At 42.1% G+C, this 12,597-nt stretch overlaps 1 protein-coding gene across 5 annotated transcripts in view; it reads right to left on the reverse strand.

Moving 5' to 3' along the window:
• The window catches only part of PLPP1 (phospholipid phosphatase 1), a 95,139-nt gene extending 82,673 nt beyond the window's left edge, over positions 1-12,466 (reverse strand). For 2 of the 5 annotated variants that reach the window (XM_077897820.1, XM_077897819.1), the window contains exon 1: positions 10,705-10,741. In XM_077897820.1, coding sequence (XP_077753946.1) covers positions 10,705-10,726 — 22 coding nt within the window. In that variant the 5' untranslated portion in view covers positions 10,727-10,741. Of the gene's footprint in view, positions 1-9,617; positions 9,737-10,360; positions 10,509-10,704; positions 10,742-12,012 lie in introns of those variants that run through there. The other 3 variants (XM_077897821.1, XM_077897816.1, XM_077897817.1) reach the window with 3 other exon arrangements.
• Positions 12,467-12,597: the final 131 nt, after the last annotated feature.

Here is a 12,597-nt window from a genome sequence, read left to right on the forward strand (position 1 = left end):
GACTAGACTAATAATTAATCTCCTACAGGTCTATTCCAGTTGCTCAAAATACCCCTTTGTATACTATGTGTTCTCTCTCTTCCAATCCTGAGTCCACTGGTGTGAACTACTGTAATATATTCTGAAGCAACTGACTCTTCTTAATAAGCAAGGTTTGCTTACCACATGATCCTGAGATACATGCAGGCAGACATTATTCTCATTATAAAATATACATGAATAAATGAAATAGCACATGAAATCTTGCCCATGTGATCACAGAGAGCAGCAGAAACAAGACCAGAATTTGACTTCCAAGTCAACTGCTTTCACTACATCATACCATGATGTGAACTGTGTAAATAAAGTTACAAAAAGAAATTGCCACTCACTAGAAAACCTCCATGACATTGAATCCTAAGCAAGGGGAGAAACTCCGTGCAAACACATCTCCATAAAGGTAACTTATAATTAGGCTACCTTCAATCGCGGCACTTAGAATCTCACTGATACTGTGGTAAAGTTAGTATTAATGTAGATATCCAACACACTAGCTATAAAGTTGAATATTACCCATAACCTGACTAACAAGTTATGATAACATCACAATTTAAGAAACCTTTTCGCCAAATGGACCACTGGGTCAGAAATAATACATATTTGGAAAGGAGCCTATTTAAAATTCCTTTCTCGGGATCCCTGGGTGGCGCAGCGGTTTGGCGCCTGCCTTTGGCCCGGGGCACGATCCTGGAGACCCGGGATCGAATCCCACGTCGGGCTCCCGGTGCATGGAGCCTGCTTCTCCCTCTGCCTGTGTCTCTGCCTCTCTCTCTCTCTCTGTGACTATCATAAATAAATAAAAGTTAAAAAAAAAAAAATTAAAAAAAAAATAAAATAAAATAAAATTCCTTTCTCTTATCCACGCCATTTGGAGAAAAAAAAAAAGTAAAATAAATGTCACCTGCTCCTGTTGCACTGCCTAACTATATTAGGTATACTTTACAAATCAAATTGAGATGTCACTTGAAAAACTGTGTTTTTTAAAAAGTTCTAAAGTATTATAAAATAGGAATTTTTATTATATTTAGTCATATATTTAACAAACTGCCTCTGTGAAGAAGGCCATTACCTAAAATTAGGGCTATCTTAGAACACTGCAGATGGGTAGGATTACTATATACATTTGTTTCTTAAATTCTATGGAAAGAAACGACAAATTCTTCTGATTCAAAGAAGTTATGATGAGAACTGGTTATGTTTAGCTCCTGCAACCTGAACTACAAGTTAGCTCTTGACCAGTTTATATTTAAGATATGAAATGCTCATGTTTTAGGAACTGAGAACTAAGAGAAGACTATTCAAACCACACCATTACTAGCTCACACACGTATTTCTATTTTATTATTCTCTCTTTAACCACAAATATTCATTTGGGTACCTTGCCAATGAGCTGCAGGAAGACTGTTCACCTAAAAGTAAAATCAGAAGACCTTACTGAGGTATTTGATTCTACAAAGAAATAGGTTAGAAGTAACTGAAACATTTCCCAAAATAATTTGGGCACTAGGAACTGAAATACAAACCAGATTCCTAGTTCAACATTGTTTAAGCTGAAACTAGAACTACACTAAATAATGTTCCAAAAGAAAAGTCACTAGCATGTGACATCAATTTTGAGTAACAGACTGAATCAGTGGTACCAAACTGGCTTATTAGTTTAATAATGATAACAACAGCACAGGACAGGACTATGCTAAACACTTCACTACTCTAAACACTTCATATATATTGTCTCATACATTATCTCATCTAATTTCACAGCAATATGAGGAATGCACTATTAGCATCTTTTTCCTCATTAGATGACGAAACTCACAGAGTTGAAGCGACCTGCCCCATGTCATACAGTTAGTAATAGATGGAGCTAGAACTCAAACCCTGGTAGAGCAGCTGACTCAAATACATTGCCTATACATTTGTGTAGCAAGTATCGGAATGCCTACCACATGCCACACACTTTCTAAACATCTACCTCATGTGTCTTCACTCAGTAGTAGAAATGGGGCCTGACCTGTCTACAGGAATTATTTATAGAACTTAGCACTAGCCACAAGTAATATTCCCAAAGGTGTACATTATCTCTGCTGGAGCCACAAGTAATATTCCCAAAGGTGTACATTATCTCTGCTGGAAAGTAAAAGCAATCATTTCAGAAGAAATCATTTTGAAATATAGACAGAGACTTCATTAAAATACCTACTGCTCTCCATTTACAAGGCTCTGTGTACCTCTCCAGGATGGAGACCCTGCCTCACTCACTCTTTGTAACCTCAGAGCTAGGACATATCAGGTATTCAATTTACCATACAGTATTGCCACCGTTTCTTATGAGTCTGACTTCCACAGTAATCAAGAGCTATTTGAGATCCATGCTTTTATTTTTCCACCAATTTTTGTATTATTCCAGTGCTATGACATAAAATGAAGCTAAAACCTCAGTTTTGTGATGACTGCATGAGTTTATGTCAGACATTTACCAAAGGTTCATTTAGGCATTCAGTGAGTAATGGTTTTCTTCTCTTTTCCTCATTTACCCTTGAGCACCTAGGCAGGCAACCCATCTCTCTTACTGCTGATGTAAATGTACCAAAAGGCAGGCAGAACCTGGCTTAACAAGCTGCTAATTAACTCAAGAACTCATCCAGTACACATTTCCTATATGTCATTTTCCTAAACACCCCACCCTGAAAAAGACTCAGGAAACATTTCCAAGCAATAACAACTGAGAACTAAACCATGAGATGCAATGACTTACCAAAGGTGTCTCTGAACTCTGTAACACATGACTCATGTGAAATACAGTGAAGGACAAAGGTCTTCCTTTCCTGTATAGAAATACCCACAACAATGCTATCTGAAAAAAAGTATGTGGATTTGTTACCAAACAGGGCAAATTAATTGCCTCTTTCAGGGTATACTCTCCTGGCAAACTCTAGTAGTAATTAGAGGAGTCTGACTTATGAAAAATAAAGTGCCTCCTTTGGACAGCAGGCTCATGCTCAAAATATATTTAGAAACAGATGCTAAAGTCACATTATATAGAATTCAGCTTGTTATAAACAACTAGGCTTCCTAAAAATATTTATCGTTTTTAGAATCAACTAATTCCCTAACCTCTTCTTCAGCCTCTCCATTTATTAGCACCTTTCCTAAATCTGGACCAGATAATCTGCATTCAAAAGTTATAATCCCGGGACACCTGGGTAGTTCAGCGGTTGAGCATCTGCCTTGGGCTCAGGGCGTGATCCCGGGATCCCAGGATCGAGTCCCGCATCAGGCTCCCTGCATGGAGCCTGCTTCTCCCTCTCCCTATGTGTCTTTCATTAATAAATAAAATCTTTTTAAAAAAGAAAAGTTATAGGGATCCCTGGGTGGCGCAGCGGTTTGGTGCCTGCCTTTGGCCCAGGGCGCGATCCTGGAGACCCGGGATGGAATCCCACATCAGGCTCCCGGTGCATGGAGCCTGCTTCTCCCTCTGCCTATGTCTCTGCCTCTCTCTCTCTCTCTGTGACTATCATAACTAAATAAAAAAAATAAATAAATAAAAAATAATAAATAAATAAATAAATTACTGTATAAAAAAAAAAAAAGAAAAGTTATAATCCCTAAAAACGCATTTCCCAATTCCTGACTATACCACTTCTTAGCTGGATTCCACTGGGAGAGTTTCCCAATTATTCTAGGCCTCAGTTCTATCACCTACAGAATGGAGGTGACCAAGCTACCCTCCCTGAGCAACTTCTTAAGAGACTTTACAGGTCACACAGGGCATAGTAAGCACTAAACAACTGTCAATTATTATTATTATCAACTTTGACATTTAGAAATAAGTTAACAAAATTCACTATTAGGAATACTATGGATGCATACTATATTCCAGTCACACAGGCCTCTTTCCTGCTACAAAATGTTCTTTGCTGTTTGGCCCTCAACATCTGTTCTTCCCTGTGCCTGTAATCAAATTCTTCCAGTTCCTCCACAGCCACCTTATTTTCATCCTTAAATCTCAATTCAAATATCCCTTCTTCCGTGAAGCCTTCCTTGAGAATGCCACCCTCCATCATCTCATATCCTTCTAATCTTGTTTTTTTTTAATGTTTTTAAGATTTTATTTATTTATTCATAAGAGACACAGAGAGAGAGGCAGAGACACAGGCAGAGGGAGAAGCAGGCTCCATGCAGGGAGCCTGATCTGGGACTCGATCCTGGGATCCGGGATCATGACCTGAGCCGAAGGCAGACGCTCAACCACTGAGCCACCCAGGCGTCCCCTAATCTTGTTTTAATTCTTTTGTGGCATTTACAAACATCTGTCATTGTCTTAAACATTAGTTTAGAGACATTATCTTTTTCACAATAATATTTATAGCTCCTATTACTATATTAAGCACATAATGGGTACTCAATAAATAAAGATAATGCAAAGTCAAATATTTTAAAAACCTAATACTCTTCACACACATACACACCAAAAAACAATTTCAGGTTAACATACATTGAAATAAATATCTGGCTGAAAATAAATCAAGAGTAAGAGGGAGAAGGTATGGATAAGTACTACACAACTGTCTTCTTTGCTGTCCACTTAATTACAGAGATGAATTCAAATAATAGAATTCACACAAATGAGGATATACAATTAAGGTCATTCAAAAATTTTAAGAATACGAAGTTCACTTTTTATATGAAGAGTGACCATTCCCATGGCCTGGGCAATAAAAACAGTGTAGGTGACAAAGTATAGGTAACTCTCATTTTCTTAAGTTGAAATTCGGGACTTAGGAATGTGTGAAGTTTCTCCATTTGTTTAATTACTCTCTGCCACAGACCTATACAAATCAATTTCTATCACTGTTGGGATTACCACTATGTGGAGATCGTATACGTGGTTTTAACATACGACTGATATAACACTACTATTTCAAGACTCTAAATTTCAAAGAAATTCCATGAATATTCATGGGAAACGTTTCACAGTCTGTTTTTGTGTCCCTAATACGAAACTAGGTGATGTTATTTCTACTAAAATTAAGTTATAGTTGGTAGGATTAGAGAGGATTAATTTTATTTGATAAACATATCATGTGCATTAAGCACAAGACAGTGCTCTAAGCTCTTTACATATTGACTCACTTGAGTCTCACAAAAACCATATGAAATAGATACTTTTACTAGGAAAAGAGGCACAAAGAAGAAAACTGCTCAAGGTCACATAGCTAGTAAACAGAAGTAAAAAGTGAACCTAAGCAATTTGGATCCAGAGTCCATCACTGGACTATGCTGTCTCTCTAATATTTTAAAGAAAAAGAAAAACAGTTTATAAAGAACAAGTCATTTCCAGTGTTAGACTAGTTGCAGAAAACAACAACAACAACAACAACAACAACAACAACAAAAAAAAACTCTGTCTAAGCCAGCTGGGTTTTAAACCTAGGCAGCAAGAGGTTGAAGGGAAGAAGCAAAGCAGGAGGAAGATAAGAGATGAGGGGTGGAAAATAGTAACAATGAAAAATAAGGTAAATGAAGGATAGAAGAAGAAAGCTACTTGTAAACACTGTTCATTCTATCTGAATGGTGAGTGCTTTCTAAAAAGAAGATAAGAGAAACAAGGCAGGGTCTATATAATCTCTAACTAGGGTATTACACAGATTGTATATTTCCATCCCAAATGCTGAATTAAGCCACCTAAATTAGGAGGAAGTGGACAATTAACATTCTGAATTCCTTTCCATAAAATGGAAGCTACCTTTTAACTGGTTTACTTAAAATTGGGGACTTTAGTGACTTTTTTCCAACTTCTCTTTTTTAGCAGGGTAAACAATAACAATTTAAACTTCAATTTCTTATCCAAAAGAATCAGAATAATCCCCCAAGCTCAGTATATAAGAGACCTTGGTAGAGCTTGGCCAAAAATGGCTAAACAAGAAAAAGATCAATCAAGATCCATAGCATGCCCATGAGTTTTCCAAAACTATGTAATTCAAAGCAAATATAAAGGAAGAATTTACATTTCATAAAATTTATAGAGAAGAACCTTCTCTGAACATTTCCATACCTTATTACAAGCAAGGCAAGCTTAAGTTAAAATTCAACTGTATAAAGTCAACTGGAACCAAACAGTAGCAATTTCCTCCTCTCTTATTCAAAATTGGACATTTAACAGTAGAAAAAGTCTTGCAAGAGGACTCTAGTCTAATTCAAGAATATGCCAGAAATTTTAGTTCATTTCTTTTTTTTTGAGATTCCTTCCCTCTCACTGTGGCTTAGAGGAAAGAGAAAAGTTACATAAAAAAGAAAAAACCCACTAAACTTTCATCAGAAGCAAAAAAAGTTTGCTTAACACATTTAGTAGGGGTTGAAACGGCTAGCAATTAGGATAAGCATTATGTCCTATTTATTTCTGTATCGATTTACTTATTTTTATCTTCATCCAACACAATGCCAAGTACCTATAAGATATTAAACAAATACATGTTGAATAATGAATGAATGAACGAATAAATGTTAGGCAAAAAGGAAAGGCACAAAATGCTGCAGACTAGTTAGAAAATGAGAATCTTTCATTGACTACTTGACTGTTTCTTCCTTGAGAAACAGGCCCAAACTGGTAGACAGGAAAGGGACCACTCCTTAATGCTTAAGGAGCAAATGATGTCATTATCAGGGCAATAACATATGGTATCAGTATTTGATATAATTACTAAGGAAGAGTAAGTAATAGGGATTCTACAAACCCCTACTATTGCTGCTAGTTTGGGGCTTCCAGTTTTTGGCTGCCAGATTTTATTCTTCATTATTGGCTCTGATTTGGCATAATGGTGATAGCACGTTTGGAGCATGCTAAGGAAACCATGACCAACCTCCCTTCCAAGAAAGCCAACACTGGAGCCCATGAGCTTCTGTTCACACCTGCTATAATGAGCAGCTGTAATTGGTGTTAGGTGCAGAAAGGGAAGCCACCTCAAATCAGTTTTGGACCTGTATCAGTGTTATTAGTAGGGTCGCAGCAAACAAAACAAAAAACAAAACCCCACAGCCCCCACTAAACACACACACACACACACACACACACACACACACACACAGAGTCAAAAAAGGGATTCAAGAGAATTTAACGAAGGAATCATCTTTAAAAGTATAGGCAGGATTTAGGGAAAGGAGCAAGGGAGGATGGAATACTCACTCCTAAGCTACCAACATCAGGAAGCCATTATCATCACTAGGCCTAAGGGGGCAGGCAACTAAGGGGTTACTAGAACCCAAAACGATCTGCAACTGTAGCTGGCTGGCGGAGAGGGCCATTGAACAGAAGCTGTGACTTACTCACAAAACCACAGAATAGCTCTAGCAACACAAATCCAGCAGGAAGGAACTGGCTCTTCCAGGCCTCCTACTGATGCACCACCAACCAAAGCCAAACAGAGATCATAAAGTAAGAGGTCAGGTGATACTGTTCATACAATTTGCCTGCTTCCCCGAGCACAGAGCAAATGGAGAACAGATCTGGAGAAGCAAAAGGAGAATATGGAGCCCAGAAAGGTATTCTAAATGACTGCCACACAGCAAAACACAAGCACATGACAAGTTTTTGCCAGTTCCACCTAAACCTCCTAGATGCCAATGGACAGTCTACAGAAAAGTCATCAACACAGGGTACTTACTTGGGTCCCTACTGTCCTGCATCAAGTGGGGAAAGAAAACAAAAGATTCTAAGAATAATTCCAGGTAACTTTTGTTACTTCTGCATCTCTAAGGATAAACATACAAACCATTTATTTACAATGGATCAGGTCTAAGACAACTCCCTTCCCTGTACTCAGAGGCACTTACTCCATACCTCCATTACTACACTTATCATGATGTACTGTAACCGGTTTGCTCTTCATTAGACCCTGAGCTCCTTTAGGGCAAGGATGTCTTACTCATCGTTGTATCCTCAGCACCTAACGTGGACTCGGCAGAATCAGCCTTCAATCAATGTGCACTGAATCAGTCAGTGGACTCGGCGTCCACTAACTGGCAGCCTTACGCCACGGTGGATAAAATCTGGAATGATTCTCAGTAATTAAACACTAGTAAGTTTTATTCGGGACACCATTTAGCACACTGGGCAAAAACACTGCCAGTCACACCAGCCTGCTATCATTCCCTACAGAGCAGCTCTCCTTGTGTGCTCACTGCCAGCCTTTTCTACAATGACAGAAGAAAGAGGTCAAGACTATGCTCCATTTCAAATAAATACCATCTCTCAAAATTCTGACTTTTCCCAAGAACTTACTACATCCACTGAAGGAACTAATCATTTGGGTTTATCAGAGGGAGGGATTCATGTTTTACAGTGATAAAGATGACAGAGGGGTACAAATGTGTATATATACACACAGATACACACACCACATGTTTAATGATCACTTCAACAGACATCACACTCCATAAAATTATAAAGTACTCCTGTAACACAATCATGTAACATCATCATATTAAAATAGATACACAGTATGATGTTGGAGTGGTCATTAACAGAACCTGGAACACATTCACAATATAATTACGAATCACTTTCACATAACCCTGTACTTAAGAAGTGTTTAATCATCTTTTTGTTGGTGTAGTCAACTCTTACCTGTATATTCTCCACAGAAAAAGAATAAAGTTAATGCCAAGCTGATAACCCCTAATTTTAGGCAATCTCCTGCTGTCAGTAAAGTGAATAAAAACCAAATTTAAAATAACCCTTATACTCCAAAAGAAAGGTGAACTTGCTATAAAAATGTATTGTCTTCCAAAACTCAGCATGAAAAAGTTTTGTTTTGTTTTTTTTTAAGTTTTATCTCCTCCCCCGCTGTTCTCTTTCATTCGGGGGATGTTTGTAATGGAAAGTTGATATTACTAAATCTAATGTCATCTTATATACAAAATTAAAATAAGTCAGTACTTCATTTTCTATTTAGGAAATGGGAATTCTGGGCTCATCATGAAAATCTTCTAAATTACTTCAAAAGATTCCCAAGTAATACAGTAACATAGAAAATAAGTTTCAAATAGATGAGGTATCTTTTTCCAAAACATACTTAATCTGTAACTCCCCAAAGTAAGCTTTTCCCAAAACCATCAAAGACGTTTAAAATCAAAAACACATTTTATCTATTTGAGGGCCATCACAAACCTTGCAAAAGTCAGGTCAATGTAGCAATAAAATTATTCCTACCTCTATAGTACAATTATGTGATATTTGCATTATGTCAAAAAAAGACAAGAAATTATAACATACAACTGGACTGCATATAGGTTTCTCCATTATAGACGGATTTTATTTTATTTTTTTAAAGATTTTATTTATTTATTCATGAGAGACAGAGAGAGAGAGAGGCAGAGACCTAGGCAAGAGGAGAAGCAGGCTCCATGCAAGAAGCCCGACGTGGGACTCGACCCCGGGACTCCAGGATCACACCCTGAGCCAAAGGCAGACACTTAATGGCTGAGCCACCCAGGCGTCCCTATAGACGGATTTTAAAACATACAAAGGAAACTAAGTCTACCTTATTACATTATGGTTATTAATATTAGTTTTAGCTTACCTTAGAGCAGTATTATGTTTCATTTGTCCTAGTACAGTACTTGGCCCACAGGAAAAAACTTGACATTTGTTTTATGAATCAATAATTCTCAATAATAATTCTGAATAAATAAATAATTCCTATAAGGTAGGAAAAGGGGAAGTTGATATATAATTCTACAGTACACAACATGCAGCAATTGACAGGATACTAGCCAATGTATTAGAATTATCAAAATTACTTCTGACCAAACCTTTTTCTCTCCCTTTGCTAAAATATAAATGAAGCTTAACAAAGCCTGACTGACACTGAGTATGAGTCAAAGTACATTTTAAAATTGTACATAGTACCAGAGGGGAGGTGGGTGGGGAAATGGGTGAAGCAGGTGAAAGAGATTAAGAGTGCACTTATTCTGATGAGCACGGAGTCATATTTAGAATTGTCGAGTCACTATACTCTACACCTGAAATTAATATGACACTATATTTTAACTACACTGGAATTAAAAGACAAGGAAATCTAAAATAAAATTTTAACATCTTTACCAAAAATCAATCTTTCACTGTAAATAAATTTCAAAATATTTAATGTAGTTACTAGGATGTCTTGGCATCTGGAAGAATTACTTGTGTTTCTATAAAAAGTGTTCTAAAATGTCGATTCGTTTTCCTAAACTGAACTCCAAAAATTCACTGTGGAGCTCTACAGGAAGCATCTTGGTCAACAGTAAAGGTATTTCATAAATAATAAAAAAGGGATTTTACCTCAAAGAAGAGGTAAAAGAAGGGATGCCTGGGTGGCTCAGGGCACGATCCCGGGGTCTGGGATGGAGTCCTACATCAGGCGGCAGGAAGCCTGCTTCTCCCTCTGCCTATGTCTCTGCCTCTCTTTCTCAGGAATAAATCAATAAATCTTTAAAAAAAAAAAGGGGGGGGGTAAAAGAATTTGCATGAATTGAGCAAGCCTGCAAGCACCTAAATGATCAGGTTTGAGACAGCAAAGTGGAATATAAAATTCAAACCAGTGAAAACCCATTATGCACACCTGCACCTAGGTTGCTGAACTCACAGGACCTCCCCCCCCCCCAAGCCAAAGAACGTGCCAGTACCATTACTTCCATACTTGACCATGGCTACCCAAATCTTGAACGGTCTTCTTGCTTTGGTTTCTTTTTTTCCATAACGTCTAAATAGTCTGTAACATACTTTCTTAGAAAATACTTATTTAAAAAGTGCAAGTTTCCTTCCAATGCCTATCCCTTATCCCAGTGACTTCAATTCTTTCTTGTCAAAAGAAAGGAGCAACTGGCAACCAGGGCCCCAGAAATGGACTCTTCCGCCAGGATGACAACGCCAAATCTGCTGCAGCCAAAGAATGTCTAGGGCTCCTTGTGGCCTGTCACAGGAGATGGAAAGCTACACCATGGCAAGGTCTGTACAGAGAAGGAAAAAGCAGGTATGGAGCACGCACGCGCGCACACACACCCAAAACACACACACACCCAGAAAGGCAAGCTTCTTCAGACCTCCAGACCTATAGGCAGAAACCTGGCATCCTCACACCCACTTGCAACCTGACAATTTACAACCGGGTAACACCTTCTAATTAGGAACGTTCTAGCCTTTTAAAGACGAAAAATTAAACTGCTTCCCACAAGGAAGATAAACCAGGCACTGGCGCCTGTTCCTAAGAATCCCCAGTGAATCCAACATCCCGTGTCGCTACTGAACCTGACAAGCCAGTGACCGGGGTTCCCTAAGAGCAGAGAGGGGAGGAGCCCACCGCGCTCCGCTGGGAGTGGAACTGGAAACAGAGGACAGGAGCGAGGACCGAGCGCAGAGGCGTGAACAGCGTCCAAGCAGGGCTGGGCTCAGCACACCGGCGGGAGACAGACAGACAGCAGGGGCCACGCGGGGCCGGGGTGCAGGCTGCAAAGCGGATCCCCGGGCTGCGGAAGCCGCCCCCGAGCCTCTCCCAGCAGAGGCGAGCCCGCCGGGCGCACACACGCCGCCCGCCCCTAAGCCCGTCCGCAGCTCTCCGCGAGTCCCCACCCGGGGCCCCCCACCCCGGGGCTCCCCACCCCGGGTTCCCCACCCCGGTCCGGCCACCCACCCCGGCTCCCCACCCCGGGGCTCCCCTCTCCCGGGCCGCCTACCCCGGAGCCCCCCACCCCGGGCCGCCCACCCCGGGCTCCCCATCCCGGGGCCCCCACCCCCGGCCCGCCCAACCTGGGGCTCCCCACCCCCGGGCCGCCCACCGCGGGGCTCCCCTCTCCCGGGTCCCCCCACCGCGGGGCTCCCCTCTCCCGGGCCGCCCACCCCGGGGCTCCCCTCTCCCGCCCACCCCGGGCCGCCCACCGCGGGGCCCCCCACCCGGGCTCGCGCGCACACCCCTCGGGCCGGCGGCGCGTACGTACCCAGCAACACGCAGAGCATATCAAGGGCCACGTACGGCAGCCGCGTCTTGTCAAACATGGTCTCGGCGCCGGCGGCCCGCCGCGGGCGGCAGAGGAGCACACAACTCACGACGCCGGGCCAGAGGGTGGCGACGGCCCCGAGCCGCGGCTCCTCTCGGCCGGAGGAGAGCAGCGGGGGCAGACCGGGGCCGGGCGGCTCTCTGACGGCCCGCAATGGCGCCCGGGACCCCCGGCCCTCGCAGCTCCCTCACCCCCACACGCCCGCGCGCCCGCCGCGGCGGCTCCGTGGCCTCAGGCCCTCCTCGGTAGGCCCTGGCCCGCCCCGGCGGCCCGCTGTCCGGATCCCGGCGCCCGCTCCGGCAGGCGGGGCGTCGGGACTCGTGCTTTAAGGATGGGACCGGTAGGGAGGAGGAACGTGGGCCCGGCCCCTCCCGCCGGGCAGCGCGGGACCGTCCAGCGCTCGGCCTCGCTGGCTCCGGGGCGGCCAGTAAGGCGGCGGCGGGGCGGGGCCGGGAGCCCCCGCCCGAGAGCTCCGGCCAATCAGCGCCGCCGGCCCCGCCCCTCCCGACCTGCGGGCCCCGCCCC

This window comes from Canis aureus, chromosome 5 (genome assembly GCF_053574225.1).
Source record: "Canis aureus isolate CA01 chromosome 5, VMU_Caureus_v.1.0, whole genome shotgun sequence".
Lineage (NCBI taxonomy): Eukaryota > Metazoa > Chordata > Mammalia > Carnivora > Canidae > Canis > Canis aureus.